Below are 24,713 nucleotides of genomic sequence, written 5' to 3'. Positions count from 1 at the left end.
TATATATATAAGACATTAATATAAAATATAAAATTAACAACATATAAATTAATAATATATAAAATATTATATATATAAGACATTAATATAAAATATAAAATTAACAACATATAAATTAATAATATATAAAATATTATATATATAAGACATTAATATAAAATATAAAATTAACAAGATATAAATTAATAATATATAAAATATTATATATATAAGACATTAATATAAAATATAAAATATAAAATATAGAATATAAAATATAAAATATATAAATTCATAATATATAAGAAATTAATATAAAATACTTACAAATGCTTGAATGTATCGAAATTCAGCTCTATGATTTTTGGATAATTCCATGAGTAAAGTTGAAGAAAATGTGTTTGAGAAATCGGAGAAAGTGTGTTTGAGAAGTTGAAGATAGTGATTTTTAGAGTAAGATAGAGGAAGTGTGTTTGATGATGTTGGTTGAAGTAGGTTTGGGGTGTTTATATAGGAAATCGCATGGCCAGGAAGCGAGCTAAGATTCAGCCACGTGGGAGGTCGCATCCCCACATTGCGAAGCCTTCAGGAGGTCACAGGGCCAGGATACGACTTCTTTGAGAGGTCGCAGGCTCAGGATGCGACTTCTTTGGTAGGTCGCAGGGCCAGGGAACGATCATCTGTTGATGAATCTCAGCCGCTCATTTCGTGTAATCGATGGCTGTGGATGCTTGATGATGAATCCTCGTACTTGTAGTTGGACCAATCAAATTGATCTATTCAATCTTTAATCTTGACCATCCAAATTTAATGAACAAACTCAACATGTCCACAATGTCTCCCAACAACTTTATCACGAATCTCTCCCAACAAGTCCACAATGTGATCTTCCACTTAGTGTCCATTATAATATCAATGAGGAAGAATTAGGTGATTATAGTGAAGATGATGAAACATACTTCGATGAATCATCTGGTGATTCTGACGATGATGATATTGATGAAGATATGGAAGCAGAAGATCAACTTATCCCACCTGTATTCGATCCACCATTCCACATGAAGAACATCAATCTATCCACCGCAAACCAACCAACTGAATTTGATCACATGTTCATCGACGAAGTCCCAAATTTAGATGGAACTCTTGAAGTTGGAATGAAGTTTCAGAGCAAGGATGAATGTGTACATGCAATCAAGCGTTATCATCTAAAACAATCATTGAACTTTGTGGTGCAAAAATCAGATCTAGAAAGGTACGTTATTATTTGTTCACATCCAAATTGTTTGTTTAGATGTAGAGCTTCAAAACGCAAAAAAAATGAATTGTGGGTGATTGGGAAATTGAATGATCATACATGCACAAATTCTGCACTATCACAAGATCATACAAAGCTTGATTCTAACATGATATGTGCAAGTATAATGCAAGTTATGAGGATGGACCCTTCAATCAAAGTGAATGTCATTATTGCTCAGATTCAGGCTTTGTATAACTACACAATTAGTTATAGAAAAGCTTGGTTGGGAAAAAATAAGGCAATCGAACAAATTTATGGCAATTGGGAAGAGTCTTACAATCAACTTCCACGATGGTTATTAGTTATGCGAACGTTTGCTCCAGGAACCATTATTAAAATGGAAACAATCCCAGCTTATAATGAACATGGTTTGATAAATGGGATGACAATCTTTCATAGACTATTTTGGGCTTACGTTCCATGCATATCTGCGTTTAAATTTTGCAAACCAATTGTGCAAGTTGATGGAACTTGGTTATACGGAAAGTATAAGGGAACTCTATTGGTAGTAGTTGCGCAGGATGGGAACGACAATATCATTCCCATTGCTTATGCTCTTGTGGAAGGTGAGACAAAAGAGGCTTGGAGTTTCTTTTTGAGAAATTTGAGATCACACGTCACTCCACAAGCCAACATTTGTTTGATTTCAGATAGACACGAATCTATCAAAAGTGCTTACAATAATCTAAATAATGGGTGGCAACATCCTCCGTCAAAGCATGTGTTTTGCGTCCGACATATTGCACAAAATTTTGCAAGGAAATTTAAGGATAATGCTTTGAAGAACAAGGTTATTTCTATGGGTAATACTTTAATTCTTACTTTTTATCATTAATTAAAAATTAAATTATGAAGTTTTATAATTAGTGTAATAATGCATTGTCTGTTGTTTCAACACAGTTTACTCAATCAATGAGTCTACATATCGATACTACCGCAGAGAAATTGGCATCGTAAACCCAGAAGCTTTGAAATGGTTAGACAATATACTGCGACAAGATTGGATTCAAGCATTTGATGGAGGTAGTCGTTGGGGTCAGATGACCACCAACCTTGTGGAGTCGATGAACGCAGTATTAAAAGAACCACGCAACCTTCCCATCACTGCTTTGGTCCAATCAACATATTATAAAACAGGTACACTATTTCCAACCATGGCAAAACAACACGCATCAATTTTAGCTTCTGGTCAGATATACACAGAAAAATGCATGACTTTTATGAAATCGGAAATACGTAAATCAAATAGTCATAGAGTCGATTGTTTTGATCGAAGCAACCACACTTTCATGGTCCACGAGACAGTATTCCAAAAGAAGGGCGACCAATTGGTCATTTCAGTATAAATCTTCCCAACAAGTGGTGCGATTGTGGAAAATATCAAGCTAAACATATGCCTTGTTCACATGAGATAGCAGCATGTTCTAGCATCAAATATGATTATTGGAGCCTTATATCCGATGTGTACAAGGTGGAAACAGTACTTAAAGTCTACAGTGAAGCGTTCCAACCGATACCAAACGAAGGATATTGGCCACAATATGAAGGTGTTAAGGTGTGTCACAATCCACTAATGCGAAGAGTCAAGAAAGGTCGCCCAAAGACCAAGCGCATTAGAACAGAAATGGACACTACGGATAGAGTCCCAAGAAAGTGCGGATTATGTCGGGTATCTGGTCATACTAAGAAACATTGTCCAAACGCTGCTGGCACATCTACTCAAAATTGATGTATTATTTTATTTTATTGTATTAATAGAATTTTCTTTTTATTATTATTATTGTTTTTTTATTATAATAATTATTAAAAGTTATATAATAATATTAAATTAATTATTTTAATTATTTATAACAATAATTTGTATTTTTTAATGTTATAATTATTTTTAAAATATTTAATAATAATAAATATAATATATCTAATAATAAATAACAAAATTCAACAATAAAAGAATATATAATATTAAAATAAAAGTATTTTTATTTTATTAATAGAATTTTCTTTTTATTATTATTATTGTTTTTTTATTATAATAATTATTAAAAGTTATATAATAATATTAAATTAATTATTTTAATTATTTATAACAATAATTTGTATTTTTTAATGTTATAATTATTTTTAAAATATTAAATAATAATAAATATAATATATCTAATAATAAATAACAAAATTCAACAATAAAAGAATATATAATATTAAAATAAAAGTATTTTTATTTTATTAAATAATAAAAGTATTTTTATTTTATTAATAGAATTTTCTTTTTATTATTATTATTAAAATTATTATTATTATTATTATTATACTAATTATTAATATACCCATTATTATTATTAAATATAATAAATATATTATTTTATCCACCAAAAATTCAAAAAAAAAAAAAAAAAAATTCCCAAGTGGGAGGTCGCATCCCCAGGATGCGACCATGTGTTGCAGTTAAAAATTTTTTCTTTCAAGAGGTCGCAGCCCTAGGATGCGACTTGCATCTGGGACAAAAAAGTAGGACAGATTGGTATATTAATTTCAAAGTGGGGTAGATTGGTATTAAAAAAAAAAGGATATTATAATAAAAAACCCTAAATACACATGGTTGGTCGAATTGAAAGTATAATTTATAATCTCCGGCAAAATATTGTATTGAACATTTTAACACACTTTTTAAATGGAAAAAAAATCAGGAAAACGAAGAGAAAATAAGAGTGAAAAAATGTAAGATAATTAATCAAAATTTGATTTAACTAATTAAAATTTATCAATTTACATGTATTATATTTGTGATACTTTAATTTTATAAATTTTTATGTGATAATTTTTTTATTAAAGAAGGGTGAAATTTTTATTAATCAAAGTGGCAACATACATTAATGACTAATTTACAATTGTATCTAATATTATTCAAATTGGTCTTGAAATTACATGATTAAACTTTTATTATTGAACTAACACTCCAAGTGATTAAAAAGGAGAATTAAAAAAACTAAATTAAAAATTAGTCAATATTAATTTTTTAGAAAATTATGTGACTATCTTATGAGAATATATGAGACGTTGTCACAATAGTCATTTTGATAGTTGAATATATGAGACGTTATCACAATAGTCGTTGAAAGTATTAAAATTATAAAAATATGTCTTTTATTGGTTATTTTTTGTTCTTAAATATATCTTCAACTAATTAATTTAATTTTCAAATGTATTTTGTGTTGATTCATTTATTTTATAAAATTAGTAATGATTGAGATATTTAGAATACATTTGCAATTTCAATGTTCAAATGCAAAGCTATAATGACTAATATTATATATTAAAAGACCAAAATAGTTGTTTCCAATTTTTTAAGTTTAAGAGAGTCTTGAGTAAAAAAAAAGAGTATTGACTAATGACTATTTTGATATACATTAGTGTGTGTTTTATCATGTTATATGTACAGATAATGTTATATATACATTATTCATCATTTTGCATAAATCCAATGTATAGATAAAAAAATTGATTACAATGACCATTAAATAGACTTACATAGAAATCTTAAGATAAATAACAATTTTTTTTAATGATGCAAAAGAAGATTTATAAATAAAGCAATTCATAATACAAGATGTATCATGAGTAATAAAGTACAAAACTTTCATGGAACTTATGACAAAGCAACATCACAAACACAACAAATACCTAATAAGCTAAAGAGAAGTTATTCACTAACTACTCCTAAACATAATAAGGGTCTTTCATTTCATTAATAAAAATCATTAAAAGAAAAACTAAACTATTTCGATTTTATCCATAGTGATATTTCACCATTTCAATTATTTGAACTACTTAATCATTGTGATTTTATTCTAAAAATAACTAATATAATATATTTGACAAAATGACATTAAACCATTTTGTAAATCTCGTCGGAAAACCAATAATTCACTTAATCAATTTGCAAGTTATTATAAAAAAAAAATTAAATAGAAAAAAATAAAAAATAAAAGCACAAGTATAGAGGTAGAGTGCATGTCCACCTATGGGTCCCATGATTATGACACACAGCCAAAGCGACATACAATTTATATCCATTTTTGTCTTTTTGATGGGCAAAACTGAAATTGTCCACAAAAATGTCCTATAAAACCAATCTCACTCATGTGATAACATTCACTTCACTAGTGTTATTTGGAAGATGATGATGTTGGATTCTCAACATGAATGGTTCATGTTCATGTTTTTCTTCTCTTTTTTTGTTGTTGGTTTAGTTAATGGGATTGAAGTGCATGAAACGGTGCGTTTTGATACTGGAGGGTTGAGTAGAGAAGTGTTTCCTAAAGGGTTTGTGTTTGGAGTGGCAACTTCTGCTTATCAAGTTGAGGGTATGGCCCACAAGGATGGTCGTGGCCCTAGTATTTGGGACGTTTTCATCCAAAAACCCGGTTTGTGTTTCTTACCTAATCTCAATTTATTATTCTTAATTGCTCCAAATATTTTATAATGACTTTAATTTTTATTTATTACACAATAAATAATTCAGGAATAATCATGTGATTTTATAAATAATTACGATAAAAATTAAAAAAAATATTATTAAATAATTATTAAAAATGTAATGCGATTAACTAATGGTTTATTTTACATTGAAATTATATATAAATTAAATTTTCTTTTTAAGTCACTATTGATTTGCTTTTCTTGTTTTATAGAATGATGATAATTAGAAATATAAAAAAGTATGTTTTTATTTCTTTAGAAAATAGTATGCTTTTATTGGAAGTAAGACAAACTTGTTTTGATGAAATAATATACGTGGTTAAATGCATAATGTGTCTGTTAACCATCATTTTATTGGTTTGAGTGGGAATGATTTAATAGATTTAATTTGTATATAGTGTAAAAAAAAATTACTTTTTCGGTCAATTTCAAATATTGAATCATTATAAACTTTTAATTTTGATGCGGTCACATTTGTTATTTAGGCGTACACACATAATTGAAAAAATTAAAAGAGAAATAATTTAATCATATTATTTAATTACTTCTTATTTCAATTTTTCTTTATTTTTGTATTTGTGGCCAAACATTTTTTATTTGGAGCTGTGTCCAACTAAATACTTTTCGCTAATAGTCAGTTACAACGCACTCTCTAATACACATACATTCCAACACATTGTTTGTTGATGGAAATTCATAAGGATTCTATTAAATTTTATGAATTCCATTTAAATTTGTTGAAAGACATCTAAATTTGAATCAATAAAAGATAATCTTTTGAAAATTATAACTGATTTAAAAAAATCTAAAATATAGATCTCACTTCATGTTACACAATACATTTATCAGGGAATTACTTGAAAAAAATTTAAAACAAGTAGAAATAAAATAATTTTGGTGCGCCGAAAATGTACCCTATCAATCAATCATAAACTACTATTGACATAACTTTGAAGTTAGATATAATAAATATCAAACTATTTTAAAAATCAAATGATTATAACTAACTAGCACTGTAAAAAATCCTTCACTGTATATGCATATTAATGAAATTCATTAAAAAAATGTAAAAACAGTGAAATATTTGTAAAAAATGGATTGCTCTCATGTATCATAAAATATGTATAAACATATTAAAAAAATCACTTGAATCCAATTTTTGTACATAAAATAGAAAATCATATATATTTTTCTCTCCGTCTCATAATATAAGTAAATATAGATTAAAAAATGAATATATGTGATCTAAATTTTAAACCACGTACACTCATTTTTCTAGACATATTTTTGCTTATATTATGAAACATAAAAAGAAAAATGTGAAATATTTTATTATTTTCAATTCATTTCAGGGATTGTCGCAAATAACGGCACAGGAGATGTTTCTGTTGATCAGTATCATCGATACAAAGTAAGTGATTTGATTTAAACATTAGAGATTTAATTTAAATTAGTTAACCTTTGTTACAAGCAATCCTTTGTATAAATCTTACAATTTGTGGCTGGAAATTAAGTGTGCCAATTAAATTAGTCTTATATAATGTGCATTTGATCACACACAATCATTCAATTATATGTCACTATTTATTTATGTAGACATCTCTTTATATTATGAAAACTAAAGTTTAATTTTTATATATTGTTGGTGTAAAAAGTTTTATATTTTCAATTAACAATGTAAAAACATGTGTACAGAGCGACAATGTATATGAATTAAATCATAAAAATTAATTTAACATTTGTATATAGTTTTACTGATTGAATATATCGTGGACTGTCATTAATGGAACTCTTAAGATTATATTCTTAGTTCTTCATGATTTCCCTATTAATTTTTTTACAGGAAGATATAGATCTAATGGCAAAGCTGAATTTTGATGCCTATCGATTTTCAATCTCGTGGTCCAGAATTTTTCCAAGTAATACAAATGCTTCTATTTTATATATTTGATCAAAACTATATAAAGAAAATTCATAATCCTATTAAATTGATTAAATTGCTGATGCAGATGGAACTGGCAAATTAAATTGGAAAGGTGTAGCATACTACAACAGATTAATCGATTACTTGCTAGAAAAAGGTAATTTTTTATATAGCATCACCTAAATACTTTACATAGATTAAGAAATGTAACGTTAATGTTAATTTTAATTGTTTTTTGATTTTTGTTTCTCTAAACCAATGTTGTAGGCATTACTCCTTATGCAAATCTCTACCATTATGATCTTCCTTTAGCTCTTGAGCTGAGATACAAAGGTTTATTAAGCTATGATGTTGTGTAAGTACTAAAATACCCTTATCACTATGAAACAAACTCTAATTCTAATGAATGACGTCGATATTCATTAAAGTTTCAGATGACTTTTAAGTATTGGTCCACGATGGACCGCCTATAAAGGCGGTGCACCTTAGCATTCACCTGTAAATATTTATGTCTTTATTTCTTATTTTTCACTTTTAATTAGAATACTACTAACTCATTTTTAATTTATTTTTATTTTCAAATATTTGTTTATAAACATTGAAAATAATTTACAATTAAAACATTTTTTTCTCCAAATAAATAGGCTAAACTTTTACATGCTTTTTTTTCTGAAATATTCATCTTTGAACTTTGAAGTAAGTTTGATAAGAAAAAAAATAGATGAAATATGTTAATATGGTAAGAGTAATATTTTTGGAATACACAACTTGACACAAATTAAATACAGAAAGATTACGTTTTGTATTCGTGTCCAATTTTTAATATTACTCACATGTTAATAGTATAATTATGACCAACAAGGATTTGATTAATGATGAATATTTTTAAAATTGCACAGGAAAGATTTTGCAGATTATGCAGATTTTTGTTTCAAGACATTTGGAGACAGAGTGAAAAATTGGATGACATTTAATGAACCAAGAGTTGTTGCTGCTCTTGGCTATGATAATGGTTTCTTTGCACCTGGAAGGTGTTCAAAAGAATATGGAAATTGTACTGCTGGAAATTCAGGAACTGAGCCTTACATTGTTGCTCACAATTTGATTTTGTCACATGCTGCTGCTGTTCAAAGATATAGAGAGAAATATCAAGTAATATTAATATTTTGATTCGATTAAGTGTATGTTTGAAATTACAGTAATATTAGTATTTTGAGTCTTTTCCGATTAAGTGCATGTTTGAAATTATAGTGATATTAGTATTTTGAATCTTTTTTCGATTAAGAACATGTTTGGAATGATAAAGTTTGATGAAATCACTTTGACACTGTGATTTTGTTGAAGTTTCAAAATTTTGTTTTTGCAAAATTCACAAGGTCGTTGTGATTCTGCCAAACTCACGGCTAGCTAAAACATGCACTATGTGTATTCAAATATATTGTTCAACTCACTATTACATAAATATATTCAAATATAAATCACTTTATATCCAATTCATTTTAGCTAAAATTACTTTTACAAATTCAATATATTCAAATTAATTTTTGTCACCAAATAACCAATTGCTTTGAGGATCTAATGTAGTGGTGATGAATGTGCTTGTTTTAGGAAAAGCAAAAGGGTAGGATTGGAATTCTCTTGGATTTTGTTTGGTATGAGCCTCTTACAAGATCAAAAGCTGACAACTATGCTGCCCAAAGAGCTAGAGACTTTCATGTTGGATGGTAAAAATCTTTAGCTTATGCTTTCTTAGTACATATTTGAATTAACCGTGAATTTTACAAGAATCACGATGTTACTATGATTTTGTAAAATTAATTGTCAATTCAAACATGAACTTATTCAAACACGAACTTAAACTCCTCCAATACATGTTTAAGTATTTTGATTATGACAAACTTAGGTGCAGTTCTATATAAATTGTTCTTATTGTTCTTTAACTATAATAACACGAACAATGTCACAACAATATTTGTATTGTTCTTTAACTATAACAATACGAACAATGTCACAACAACTGCACCTAAGTTTTGTCCTTTTGTTTATTTTTGATTGTGTAATTAAGATGTTTAATTTCCATAGGTTCATTCATCCCCTTGTTTATGGTGAATATCCAAGAACTATGCAAAATATTGTTGGGAATAGACTTCCAAAATTCACTAAGGAGGAAGTTAAACTTGTGAAGGGGTCTATTGATTTTGTTGGTATCAATCAGTATACTACTTACTATATGTATGATCCTCATAAATCAAAACCTAAAGTCCCTGGCTATCAAATGGATTGGAATGTAGGGTTTGCTTGTAAGATAATGCTTCCTTAATTTAAACCATTTTAAAAAATATATATATTTTTCTTGTTAATTTCAATGACTTACATTGATTTTCTTGGTGAACATTGAAGATGCAAAGAATGGAGTACCTGTTGGACCAAGGGTAAGTTTTAAACAAGTGAAAGTTAAATGTGATAAATATAAGAGTTTAATTTTTAAACATTGTCAGTGTAAAAACAATTATAGTATCAACAAATCACAAGTAATCATGATTTTGCAAGTAATTATTATTAACGTCAAATATTTTTAATGATCTGATTGTTAGGTTTGATTGACAAAGTAAACAAAATCTTTACACTAATTGATTGTGTATATAAATTAAATCCTAAAAATATTTTATTCGAAAAATCATGCAATTACTTATTTATAAGTTATTATTTGCAGGCATATTCATATTGGCTTTACAATGTTCCATGGGGCTTGTACAAATCATTAATCTACATCAAGGAGCATTATGGAAATCCAACTGTGATCTTGTCTGAAAATGGTAACATCTTAGGCTAATTCCTCGCTTTGCAATTATACTGGTTTTAGCTTTTAGTTCTTGTTTTTTTTTTTAAATTAAAACAACAATGAAAGCGAAAATTTGTTTATTTGTAAAGATGAAAATTAAAAATTGAAAGAATTATGAAATTTGATTTTGATGTCATGTAACAAAGTTAATGATTTTGTAGGCATGGATGACCCTGGTAATGTAACATTTTCCAAGGGTTTACATGACACTACAAGAATAAACTATTACAAAGGTTATTTGAGTCAACTAAAGAAAGCTGTTGATGATGGAGCAAATGTTGTTGGATACTATGCATGGTCATTGCTTGATAACTTTGAATGGAGATTAGGGTACACATCAAGGTTTGGTATTGTCTATGTTGACTTCAAAACTCTCAAGAGATACCCTAAGATGTCAGCTTATTGGTTCAAGCAGCTACTTACCAAAAAGAAGTAAATAGATGAGATCAAAATCTGTTTACTATGTTTGTAGTGAATCATGTTTTTGCTAAGAAATAGCCTATCTTTGGTTTTCTACAAGTGTAATCATGTGACTTGATTAGTGCAAGTCTTGGAATAAAGTGATTTTTTAAATAAATCATCATGAGTTTGATTCAAAAATATATATCTTCTTGTGTCCTACAAAGCACTAATCTAAACACATGCAGATGACAATAGTAAATTAAAAAAATTAAATTGATTAAATGTAACATAATGTGCAAGTGTTGAACATGCCTTAATATGAAGTATTAGTGTACATAATTGGTGTTACACACATGTGATCAGTTCACTCTTTTGGCAATTTATGAATCTCTTTTGAAAAATATATAAAAAATTCTAAAGAGACCTCAACAAAAATCGTGAATGCAAACACTGATAGTAAATTAAAAAAAATAAAAGTGGTTAAATGTAATCTAACCTATAAGTGTTGTGTCAATGTTAAACATATTTTTAATTTGAAATGTCAGTGCTACATAGTTGATGTTACAAGTGTAATCTGTACAATTTTTTTTTTTTGGCAAATTATGAATCTCTTTCTTAAAATATATAAATTCTAAAGAAGCCGCGACAAAAATTATGAATGTATAGATATTGAATGATCATTACACTCTTGAAAAGAAATTCAGAATAGTTCTAATGTTGCTCCCCTTTTTCTTGGAGTTGCTTATCTTGGATTTCTTTTCACTTCCTTTCAAATCAACATTATTCCTAATCTTAGACTTTACACTCTCTTGTGACTCCACATTCAAGCATAAAGCATCACAATTTTCCACTTCTGTCACTCCTGAAACCTGTTCATCAGTTTCTTCAAGTTTCTCTAAGCAAATGTTCTCAAATTTCCTTTTCCTTGATAAATTTTTAGACCCTTCTTCTTGAAATTTATTTGGTGACATGTAAGTATCAATATCAATATATTCCACACTGCTGACAATTGAAATTTCTTCAATTGTGTCCTCTTTCTGAACCAAATTTATTTCCTCTTCATGTTTTCTTATTCTAAAAGGGTTGTTGTTAGGAACCTTCAAAGGTGTGTCATTAGATGTAATGGTTTTCTTTATTGTTTCATTTGTTGTCAATGGCATGATTAGTTTCTCAAGTGCCAATGCTTCATTGGAATACTTATCTTTATCTGAGATCCTTGTCACTGCAGACAAAATAAAATGTTTATAACAATATAAATATACAATGTTAGAAAATTGTGTGAATTCTATTGTGGACCGATGCTTAAAAGTTAATTGAAACTCCAACAACGATTGACGATACTCTTTGGAAAAATAAGTTAACAGTTATCCTAGTCTTTATAATTGAGACAACGACTCAGTCGATATGATTAGATGTCTTTGTAAAACTTTTTTATACTATCAATGCAAAGTTGTCAAATTATTTTACAAAAACATTGCAATTTAACAAACATATGAGTCTAAAAATTGATGACTTGCCTGTATAATTTTCACTGTTGTTATGGGAGCCAAAGATTGAAAAACAATTCTCCTGTTTAAATGGAGCAAGAACTTCACTTTTCTTGTGTTGAACAATGGTTTGTGGATCAATAGGGTGCAAAGGAAGTCTAGAACATTCAAACTTATCAAATGCTTCCTTAGTTGATGGATTCAAGTTTCCTTCTGCTATTGCTATGACTATAGTTGAGGGAATTTCTCTAGTTACATTTGAAGAACTTGGTCAAGGAAAAAAATTTACATGTTCAACAATCACATAGATTAAAAATGATCACATATAATCTAAGTGCAAGTGCTAAATATAAACATTATCACAAATAGTGTCTAATGGATGCAAAAGATGCAGAATGAACATGTTGTGAATATTGAAAATGGTGACAAAATACAATAAATCAAGGATACGGTCCCAAAAAATCGAGGTTTGTGTCGAGTGACTCGAGAAAATTTTCTGGTAGAGGCTTCATGTGCTTGAGCTCTTTCGTGTTGATATCATATCTACACAAATATTTCAGAAGGAAACATAATCATTGGCGAGTATGATAAATAGTCGATATAAAAATCAGAAATAGTTTTAGTATTAGTACATCCGAGCATGGTGAAAAACAGCAAGTGCATCTTTGAAGGATTTGGCGTAACCTTCAGGCATTTGATCGCCTTTCTCGAACTTAAGAACAGATAAGATCTGTAAAGGACTGATAAATTAGGCAGAATGACTTTGAGGAAACATCAGCAAAAAATTTACATGTAAAAGTAAAAGCAGATTTTGAACAAATTGAGGTTGTTCTGCTATACACTATTTAGAACAAAATGTTATGAAATAGCAACTACAGCATCGCTAGAGCACTACCTCGAAGCGAAATTTGAACAAATCATTATTGTCTGATCCACGATTAACAACATTGTCTCTGCTGAAATCATAACACAGTTTGTTTCCTACTTTAGTAGCTTTTAACAGATAAGAACAAACTTACACGATCCAAGTTCCGATACTTCGAAACTAAGGCATGAGCTCGGGCAACACCTATGCCAGGAACAGATGGAAGAAAATCACAACCAGCTAAGACACACATACCTGAAAGAATTATGCAGAAAAATTATGCAGTATTCTAAGTTTCATACTTTCAAAAAAAACATGCATAATTTTAAACAGATATTGTTGCAATCAACAAACAACAAGAAAATCACCTGTGAAGAGTTTCATATCAAAACTCCGAAACGATGGTTTACAAGATTCCACAGAAAAAACCTTCTTTAACTCTATTCTTTCGCCGTTCCCCTCACGATCCATTTTAAAAATAATCTGTTCAAAACAACTACAGATTACAATCCAAGACACTAAATTCCTATGAAATTGAATGGTAAAGTAGTAACTAAACCGAGACGTGAAAACAGTAAACCTCGACGCACAAGATCATAGTTTTGGAGAAGTTCTTACAGATGGACAACCATAAGCTATCAGATCACTATCTTCTGTGATCACAGCTTCAATTCCGCCTTTTTCGATTTCGAGGTTGGACAAGTATGCTAACTGAGCATCTGCTTCATATGGAGCTACAACAAACTCAATGTTCTCTGATTTCAAAGTCTACAACACAATTACATGAAGGAATTACTCTAAAATGTACATTACTTAAAGAGTGTTGTTCATGAATAGCATTGGTAAAATCATTTGTTTATAGCATACCTGAATTAGTTTATGAGCCATATGAGGAGTAATATTCACTGCTCTCTACACAAAAAGTATAGAAAAAATGCTTCAATTGTTTTGATTCATAGGCATAAGCATTAAGCATTATTATGCGAAAAATACAATAAATTTTTGTCATCTTATCTGTCACGAAATTCAGTCAATTGTGTCTACATCTTCAATGACAGAGTAGTTGCCGTACTTTTCTATTTAGCAATGAATTAGAGTTAGAGTACAAAGCTTTGTTTAAGTATTATGATCTAGTTTATAAATTTACCCCTGAACGATACTGCTAGGGGTTCGTCCCCTGCACCCTAAACCTCCTAGTCATAACGCCACAAACAAATGAGTAAAACTAAAGGGCAGGTGCTTTCAGGACGCTCGAACGCCTGCCCACTTATCAACGATTATGAGTCATACTCAACATTATTTGACAATATAGAAATTGGCATCATTCCACATACCTTATTCATTTCTCTCTTTTGACAAGTCATAACTATTCTAGTAAAGCCTAGGATTCATCTAATTTAGATGGCATGCAATAACAATGTTATTATAACATCTTAAAAGACAAAATCCATGGTGTAGTCAACATCTATGAAGCTTGAGACAGACACCGGTCACATACACTAGTAATAATAATATAAAAAAACACAAGTGATTGTAAGTACATGTATCAGTGTTAAACACTAACACGTGTTGAAGACATAATACCTTCAATCTTTAAGTGTCGGTACAACATAAGCAATAATAACCTCTTAAATAACCATTATTTTTTTTTCATTTCAAAACTGAAAAAATGCTCCTAACCTGAAATAACTCGGAAGCAGCATTAACATTCCCTTCTTTGAGCTTAGCCATTGCCAACTCACGATTAGCATTTCTTTTTCTAAAACAACCAAATCAAACATACATCATAAACCGAAATATAAAACCAACAAATAACTAAGTGCGTGTTTGGTTTCATAGTGAAATTTGCAAAATCACGGTGACTTAATGTGAGTTTGTCAATCTTATAATGAAACCAATCATGCACCAAAAACAAAATTGACTCAAAATCTGAAACTTCAACTGAAAAATAAAAATAGAAATACCTATTCCTCTCTTTCTCAGTTGCTGCCTTACAAGGAACATTGCCACCATCAAAAACAACAACTGGTGTTACTTTATAATACCGAAGTAGATTCACTCTATGCATAAAGTATTCAATGTACCGCAATTTCCTTTCACTATCAGAATCAAGACACAGCTCCATACTACATGAATAAGCTAAAAAAAACAAAAAGACAAATCAAAATCTCAATTAAATAAAACTCTTCAAATTGCAATAACAACACAAAATGAGCTATATAGCCCCGACATCTCTGATCAAATGTGTGTTCTAGTGTCACATTGATTACATTCAATTAATTAATTTTCTTAAACTATTATTGGTATTGACATATCAGTGTAGTGTTTGTGTTTGTGTTAGTATCCATGTCTAATGAATGAATTTCAAAAACTGAAAGAAAAAAAATCAGATTTTTACTTACCCCCTTTGTGAAGCCATGAATAAGCATCAATACCCACCTGCAAATTTTTCAAAGTGAATGAGAATGAGCTATAACAATGAAAAATTGAACACAACCCATATGAAATTTTGGGGCAAAAATCAAAACTTTGAATGAAAAATGGTTTATTCTTACACGTTTACCAGCATAGTTCTTAATGTTAATGGGTTCAACGTAAGGCTTCATGAATCTGAGAAGATCCTTGATGCCCATTTGCAATGTTCGTAGGTTTTCGTTTCTGGGTTTTGGATTTTTTTATTTTTTATTTTTTATTTTTCGATTTTTTTATATTACACGGAGACAGAAAATGGCGGGAAAAGCGGTAATTATGAAATAGAACGAGGTTACGAGGGAAACTATGTTTTTGGGTGAATATTTTGTTAAATGTTGGTGATCTTATACGATCCAAAATTTATTTAACCATGAATTTAAAAATTTAGGTGTGTGTTTTAGATATGCATAATTAAAAAAAAATTGTTTAAAACTTGGTTAAAGGTAAAGAAATTGATGTTTGAATATATTCAAATGAACCAAGTTAAATAATAAACTTCAGTATAAAAATCACATTAGCAATAAAAAGTACTATAAATCTTACTTTTAAATTATAATTAATTTTAGAGGCAAAATAATTCTACTAAATATCATTTAAATATATAAATAAATAAAAATATTAGGGTTTTATTCGCTACGGTGTCCATTGGTCATGGCTTCATTTTAATTTTAGAGTTTTTAACATACGAAACATTGATTCTGACTTTAGAGTTTTAGGATTTTGTTATAATTAAAATTTAAAACTAAGTCATGGTTACATTTCACCTCTATTATTTAAAATCGATTAAGTTCAAAAAACTAATTTTAAAATAATTTTTAGTTTTTTATTTTATGAATTAATTTAGTTCAAAAATGTTTGATTCGATTAAGTGCTCCAAACCAATTCAACTTTTGGTTGTTTACCCACCCCTAAAATATATCTTGACTTTACAAGAATTCGTCATTTATATTAAATTATAAAAACGGAGTAATTCATCACATAATTACTCTTAGAATCAACGGATCTCCAACTATATATATATATATATATATATATATCCAATTTTATTTTTACTTAAAGAAATATCAAAAGTTTGAGTTTGTAAATTGTTGGGTCTAACATTTAAATAAAAAGGGCTGAATAACTCCAATTAAAAGAAACCGAAGTTGATCAATTACAAAATTTCAACTTGCATAATTTAAGAGGGGGCATCAATTTTTTTCACCTCTACTACTAGTCAAGGTCAACGATCGATAAGAATCATTTACACATCTTTCTTTAATTATAAATATCCATAAAAAGGGTTGGAGTGTGGGATAGAAATTTTGGAGAAGAGATTTTCACAACATAGACCATAGAGAAAAAATACACAGACCACTACATTAGGGAGTATTGCATAGAATTGAAGAGTGTTACAAAAAATTTAAATAAAATATGATAATTGACATTAAGAATATGGCTATTGTTTTTATAAAGATCTTGATTTGTAATCCGCGGTTTCAATAAGTGTTGGATTGGGAAGCTCTGAAATCTCATATATTACATTATTTTTATTCTATGCTCATTTCTATGTAGTGTGCTCTATCTATTTATGTGACCTGAGCAAGAGCAAGATTGTGTGTGGCTTACAAGTTCAAATCTATATGGACAATATATGTTTTAACTGTAAGTGTTCAGTAGTGCAAGAGTTTTGTATGATTCTAGTGAAGCTGATCATTATGTGTTTTATTGTCATCCAGTCCAATGGTACATTTATCTTATTGTTTATATGGACGACATTGTCATAACTGGTAGTGAACGACAAGGAATACTCCAGTTGAAGCAATATTTTTCCAATCGATTTCAATCTAAATACCTCTGCAAACTTCATTAGTTTTTTGGTATTGAGATAGCTCAATCCAATGATGGCCTTGTATTTTCACAAAGGAAATATGCTATGGATATTCTTGTAGAAACAAATATATTGAACGACAAGTTAGTTGATACTCCTATTGATCCAAATGTCAAACTCCTACCTAATAAGGGGAACCTCTATCAGAATTAGGAAGATATGGGAGATTGATATAAAAATTAAACTATTTCACAATCACTTGCCATGACATTTTCATTCGTTGTTAGTGTGGTAAGTCAATTAATAAACTCTCCTTACCATTAACATGTGAATATTGTAATTCGAATTCTTAAATACGTAAAAAATGCTTATGAAAAATGTCTCATTTATGAAGATAAAAGACATACTCATAATTGGTTACTCAAATGTTGATTGGGCAAACTTACCCATTGAAAGGTGATCCATTTATCGGTATTGTGTACTTGTTGGAGGAAATCTAATATATTGAAAAAATAAGAAACAAGATGTTGCTGCAGGATCCAGTGCTGAGCCAGAATACAGGATCATGACACTAGTAACATGTGAAGTCATTTGGTTGAAATAATTACTACTATAACTTCAACTTGAAGAGGTCAGCCCAATGACACTAATATGTGATAATCAATATGCATTGCACATTGCCTCAAATCCTATTTTTCATGAGAGGATGAAGCACATTGAGATAGATTGTCATTTTGTTTTAGAAAATATCGAATCAGGCGACATTATTACTAGTTTTGTCAATTCCAATAATCAATTGACAGATGTTTTAACAAAGGCGCTGCAATGTCTTATAGTTAGTTATATATGTAGCAAGCTTGGTCTGCTTGATTTATACGATCAAGCTTCAGGGAGAGTTTTGAAAAATAAAATTGTGTAATTAAATAAAATATCATGTAATTATTCATATCATTATTTGTATTTATTACTCATACTCTATATAAAGATTTTTTATTTTGTAGTTGAAACACGAGTTTTCAACGCGTCTCATAGATTTATCTTCTCATTCAATGGAGATGAAAGATAAACATAAGTACTTACACCAGTTTGTGCATACCTATGTTTTAGTTTTGTTTATATTAATATTTTGATGACTACAAACTATATATATAGATAGAAGAGAGAAGTTTGTTTAATTTTGAAAGACAAAATTATCCTTGCGCTAAAATTTGATTTATGTTTTTATTTTTGGAATTGAAGTTTTTATAATTATAGTTATTGTATAATACAGAAAGTACTTCATTCGTACTAAAATGATAATTTCACATAAATTATGACATGCAATAAATATTTTTGTTAATTATTTTTATTAATTATTAGTGTATTCTTTTCGTGTCTCAATAAATGATTCATTTGTAAAAGATTAGTCATAAAATCAATAACCATTTTTAATGTCATATTAATTAAGTTTTTATAATCATGGTCTCTAATGGCATTGCTTGCATCACTCTCAAATAGTTATCTTCTACTTTTTATTTATGGTGGTAATAGTAAATATGTCAACATTTTATAAAGATTATTTACTTAAATTATTATTATTAATATTTATATAATGTTAAATTAAATTCTATTGTAGAATATAGAGCATATTTACAATTCTAAATATAGAAATAATGTTTCAAAAGTTTAAAATTGCTCTTCGAAGAAAAGGTTTTAAAAAATTATTCTTTTTAATACAAAAATTTCTATTCCCTCTACTCTTAAATATAAACACTACTTGTGAAGCAAAAAAATCCTTAAATATAAACACTATTTTAAATTGTTAAGTACATTTATTATATTATCCAAACATATGATACTAATATTTCTTTGATTATAAAAAGTCAAGTACTATGCTTAAGGTAGCATCTCTATTAAATAGATATCAATATTTTTGGTTCTACAAATAGGAAAATTACTCACTATAATGGATAGTAGTCACATTTTAATAGATCAAAATATTTTATTTTCGGTATTTAAGTTTTATTTTAATTTATAAATATTTATATTATTAAATTAAATATATTTAGATTTCTAATTTGAATCTTGTAGTTTTATAATTTATTATGATAATATTTACGGTATATTCCGTTTGATAAATTTATTAGAAATAAATAAATAGTATTGAAACGTACTAGTTATTAGTGAAATTTAATAAAGTAATTGTGTTTTTATAAAGTATTATGATTTATGCAAGAAAATAAAATATTATTTTTCCGTTCTACAATAATTAATTTATTTGTAAAAGTAATTATTAAAAAATAATGATTATTTTATTTCTTAAAATATATCATTTAATTAATACTATTTGCATAAATTTTAATATAATATTTTTTATTATACATTTATAATATTAATAATTAATAAATATAATTTAGTTGAAGTAATATTCTTTATTTTATTTACATTTTTTTAATATGTGCTAAATAATTAAATGACTCAATTATTTTAAAAAAATAGACTAATTGAATTTTTTTTAATTGCATAATGTGTAAATTAACTACTGAAGTACATAGAGCTGCACATCGAAGCTTTAAAGTTCTGTTTGACAAAAATAACATATTTCATATAAACTATTTGATAACGGATGAATATAATTGATTGTAGATAAAGTAACTATTAACCTATAATTGATAAATTATTAGATTTTATTTGAAGTATTTTATAAAATTAGCGATTGAATCAGGGCCATGTCCATCCCAATGCATTACGGAACCTATAATAATTTTTTAGTAAAATTACTACAACAAATAATCAATTTTTTATTTATATAAATAACCAACTATTTAAACCACTGGATAAAATTTATTTATTTTAGATGCTATAGAGTATAAAATAACTTATTAAATTGATATAATCAATTTTGTATATTACTTATTTTTCAATTAATAATAATATAATTAATTGATTTAATATATATTATGAGAGTATTAATTTTAAATAAAATTTAATTGTTTTTAGTTCTTTTTTAGAAAAAATATTATTTTTAGTTCATAAAATATTCAAATATGATGTGCTTTTTTTTGGTTTACAATATGACCCATTTTTTATTTATTGATTTTTGTTATTGAAGATAATTCTATTTGAGACACGTGAAACATTTAATATGGGTGTCTGTTCTAAAATACGATTCATTTTTATTGAGTGAGAAATAAATAGGTATTTTTATTAACTGAAAAATGTATTTAATTTTAGAGACCTACAACTATTGTTTTGGTGGTCTTATTATTGAACCTATTTTTTTGAACTAAATAAAAAATTATTTAATAAAATATATTTTTTATTAATATTTTAAAAAAAATCAATTAAGACATTGATAATAAAAGTGGAATAAAAAAAATGCTATAAACCTCAAATGCTATTTCAAATAGTTTTTTAAAGAACGTTATAAACTTAAAAAAAAAAAAAAACAGCTCATAACAAAAAAGAGTTACCAAACAAGACTGTTAGCTATCCAAAAATGAAAAAAAATGGTGCTTATTATTAAAAAAACTACTCCCTTCGTGTAAATTGTATGTCAATTTAGTAATTTTATACAAATTAAGAAATATAGTTTTAATTAAAAAAATATAGTTAATGCTTGTATGAAAAAATGAAATTATATACTACTTTACAAAAATATCATCCAATAATTGAACAAGGAATACAAATTAAAATAATTTAGAAAGGATAAAATAATAAAATGTAATAGCCATAATAAATTAAAAAAAGTATTTGAGGTTTATTACGTCATATGAAATCACATAGAAGTTGAGACAAATATATTTAAGTAGAATGACATATAATATAATTTAAAGTGGGTGAGTATAAAATAAGTGATACTTATGCATAAGACCCATTTAAACACTTAATAAAAAAAATTTAAATTTTATTTCAGTTGATAAATGTTAAAATTGTCAAGTGGAACATTGCCTTCTAATAACTCTTATAGTTGCATGTGAATTTATATGATAATTACATCATTTTATCCATAGAAAAGAAACTATATTTTTGATGTTTTTAACTTAAATGCTATAACCTCAATCTCTAAATGTAAAATTGTTTTAAGAATTTTATTTGTTTTTCTTTTATTTTTTTTAATTATATTTATTAATATACTTCTAATTATAATTAATTTTCATTTTATTCTACAACCAACAATAAATAGTGCGAACAAAATATTAACTATTCTCTTGTTTAAAAGACAAAATTATAAAAAATAATATATATATATAAATTAAAAACAAAGTTAGTAAGCTATCTTCTATATATATTATTTGTTTTTTATAGGTAAAATATATTATTACTTTCTTAATTTAATTTTAGATAAGAATAAATTTTTTTATTTATTAATTTGATTATTTATTTAATTTTACATGATATTTTAATCTTTTATTAATTTTTAAATAATAATTTAATAATTTATATTTTAAAATATAATTATTATTATCATATTTTAGATAAACAAAAAAAATTCATTATCATCAAATAAAACTCATAAAACTAATTATTATATATAAAAAAATTCATAATTTAGCAAATTTACAATTTAAACATTCGAATAAATTCATATTTACAATTTATGTTATGAATTTGAGTTACAAATATAATAAATATATAATTTTTTTTTAAAATTGACAATAAGTTTTGTTAAAAGATGATAAATTTCTTGAATCTATATAAAAAAAAGTAATATTAACAATGTTTTAAGATATAAAATATTAAATAATTATTTAAAATTAAATAAAAAAATTAAAAATAAATATATTAACTATTAATTATATGAAATAAAATTAAAAAAACTGCTAAAGTATTTTATCGTTAGCAACGTGATGATGCTGAAAAAGAATTAAATACGTATATCGAGGATACAGCAGAAAGCACGTGATTACTTATTTGTCACAGGGAATCTTAGAGGAATTAATGAAAATAAAAATAAAAATATCTTAAAAGGATCCAAAGCACACTGCCAAATGCCAACAAAAAAAGTAAAAGTAAAAAGTAAAAGAAAGGAAAAACATCAATCACTGTTATGCAGTCCACCATGCTAATTATTTTAATTTATTAAACTACTATAACTTTTTAATAGTATTGTTTTATTTATTTATTTTTATAATATTTATTATTTTCAAATAAAATACTAAAAATAATTACTTTACAAATTTAAATATAAAAAAATACAAACTAAATAAATCATATTTAATAATAATTTTTTAGAAACATTAATTAATTAATATTAAACATTATAATGAAATATCAATAAAATTTATAACTATTATAAATATTATTAATCTAAACATTGTGTTTCATATTAGAACACGGCATAAATTTATTTATTATTTTATTTAAAGAAAAAAATTTATAATAAAATATAATCTTTAAATAAATAATATTTAACTTAAATGAATTTTTTTCACGATAGTTTATTTTAATAAAGTTTCTTCACAATCTTATTTGTTGTATTTTAATTTATTCAATATTTAATTAATTAATAAAATTATTTTATAATATAAAATTCAATTTATCATAAAAATAATACACTTGATAATTTATTTAAAAAAATTGTATCTTTCCCAAATAAAATAGATAATTTAAAAAAGAAAAATACTTACACAACTTACTCTGATAAGAACATTATCTAAAATGTTAATTTTATTTTTCAACATAAAATTAATTACTATTTTTCAGTTATACCTTCTAATATGAATACTATGCAATATATTATTTTAAAATACTATATTATTCCATTTTATAATTTATTTTCTAATATAAAATCCTTATTATTTTATAAAAATAATAAAGATCACTTTAGTAATAGATATCATTTTATATATAATTTTAATTATATTTTTTCAGTTATAACATTTACCTATTATCATATATACTCTTTCTTTATAATAATAGTGAAAAGTCAATTAATAATTAATAAAAATAATTTGATAAAATAAAATATTTTTCTTCTAATCATTATATTTTAATATATAGTCATAATAAAAACTAAAAATAACATTTAGAGTAATTGTTTCCGTAATAAAAATAACTAGTTAAATATATTATTCTCTACTAGCTTTTATTTATACTATCTTTTTATTTGGATAAAATGAATAAAAAAACCTTAAAGGACACTAGTCTCTCAATAGAAGAGTAAAAAAGAAAGTAGTTAGAAAGAGAGGGTAGTAATTGAAAGACTAAACGGGACACGTTTCCGTTCAAGTTTCTTTATTTAAGAGAAAGAGAATGGTTCATTAGGATAGGGTTCTCATAGTGGTATTGAGTTAATGTAACTTCAACTCTTTCTTTTTTTTCCTTTTCCTTTTTATCTATTTGGAGAAGCTACCTTATAGATCTCAAATATTCACTTACATATATTCACTTCTCTACGTCATCAAATATTGTTATGGATCTGAAATCAGATCTAGTCTCTAGATTTTTTGCAGCTTATTTTCTTTTATTTTTTTCTATTTTTATAAGCTTCAAAGTTCCTCTTATATATTTTGACTATATATTTCTAGTTCTTTTTCTTTATTTTCTATTTTATTTTTATAAATAATTTTTTGGATCTACTTTTAAAATAATGGAATTAACCTTTGTTGTATATTAGATCTATAGTTGTGGGAAGTGATTAGAGTTTTGATGAAGTTGTTTTTTATTTTTTATTTTATTTTTATTTTAGGGTTCTAATATGATAAAAGTTTGTGTGGTGGAGCTCCTTTTAGTCCAAATGAGGATCTTGCTGTGTTGATAGAGCTGCTTAGCTATGGATCCCTCAATTCTACCCATTTATGTTTTGTGGTAGTTTTGTGGCTTCCATATTTAGGGAGCTTTATCACCTATAGTCTTATCTTTCTTTGGATTGAAGGGAGCTCTACACCTTACTTTTAATTTAATTTTTTTTTTCAGTCTCTAATTATTTTTATTTAATTTTTATATTAATAGGTAGTTAAATTCAATGAAAGCGTATGTGTTTTACGGTGCTTGTGAAAAAAAGCGCTGTAATAGGTAGTTAAATTCAATGAAAGCGCATGTGTTTTACATCGCTGTAACTGATACGCGAAAGTGCTTCCTTTTACAGCGCTTTTTTGACAAGCGCTTTAAAGGCCTTATAACGAAATGCGTAAAAGTTATATGACCAACTAGTGCGCTTGTTTTACAGTGCTTT

At 26.6% G+C, this 24,713-nt stretch overlaps 2 protein-coding genes across 3 annotated transcripts; one reads left to right on the top strand and one right to left on the bottom strand.

The window, feature by feature from the left end:
- The first annotated feature begins 5,386 nt into the window (after positions 1 to 5,386).
- On the top strand, positions 5,387 to 11,121 carry LOC101490358 (beta-glucosidase 44-like). Its single transcript, XM_004512681.4, has 11 exons — positions 5,387 to 5,700; positions 7,108 to 7,166; positions 7,599 to 7,674; positions 7,765 to 7,836; positions 7,947 to 8,034; positions 8,579 to 8,831; positions 9,288 to 9,403; positions 9,762 to 9,979; positions 10,080 to 10,111; positions 10,393 to 10,495; positions 10,683 to 11,121. Exons 1-11 carry the CDS (start codon positions 5,454 to 5,456, stop codon positions 10,955 to 10,957), a joined length of 1,539 nt encoding a protein of 512 aa, XP_004512738.1. The 5' UTR covers positions 5,387 to 5,453; the 3' UTR covers positions 10,958 to 11,121.
- A 409-nt stretch (positions 11,122 to 11,530) lies between these two features.
- Positions 11,531 to 15,994, bottom strand: LOC101507566 (exonuclease 1). 2 transcript variants are annotated; one of them, XM_004512732.4, is made up of 12 exons: positions 15,831 to 15,994; positions 15,678 to 15,714; positions 15,240 to 15,414; positions 14,956 to 15,034; positions 14,143 to 14,187; positions 13,894 to 14,043; positions 13,644 to 13,758; positions 13,430 to 13,530; positions 13,043 to 13,140; positions 12,861 to 12,953; positions 12,441 to 12,658; positions 11,531 to 12,145 (listed from the first exon to the last, which is right to left on the bottom strand). In XM_004512732.4, exons 1-12 carry the CDS (start codon positions 15,906 to 15,908, stop codon positions 11,604 to 11,606), a joined length of 1,731 nt encoding a protein of 576 aa, XP_004512789.1. In that variant the 5' UTR covers positions 15,909 to 15,994; the 3' UTR covers positions 11,531 to 11,603. The 2 variants fall into 2 exon arrangements, with proteins under 2 accessions (XP_004512789.1, XP_012574704.1); XM_012719250.3 differs by having other exon boundaries at positions 15,839 to 15,970.
- Positions 15,995 to 24,713: the final 8,719 nt, after the last annotated feature.

The sequence above is a fragment of the Cicer arietinum genome, chromosome 8 (genome assembly GCF_000331145.2).
Source record: "Cicer arietinum cultivar CDC Frontier isolate Library 1 chromosome 8, Cicar.CDCFrontier_v2.0, whole genome shotgun sequence".
Classification (NCBI taxonomy): domain Eukaryota; kingdom Viridiplantae; phylum Streptophyta; class Magnoliopsida; order Fabales; family Fabaceae; genus Cicer; species Cicer arietinum.
Note: the sequence above shows the minus strand (reverse complement) of the source record. Positions and strands in the feature narration are given on the sequence as shown.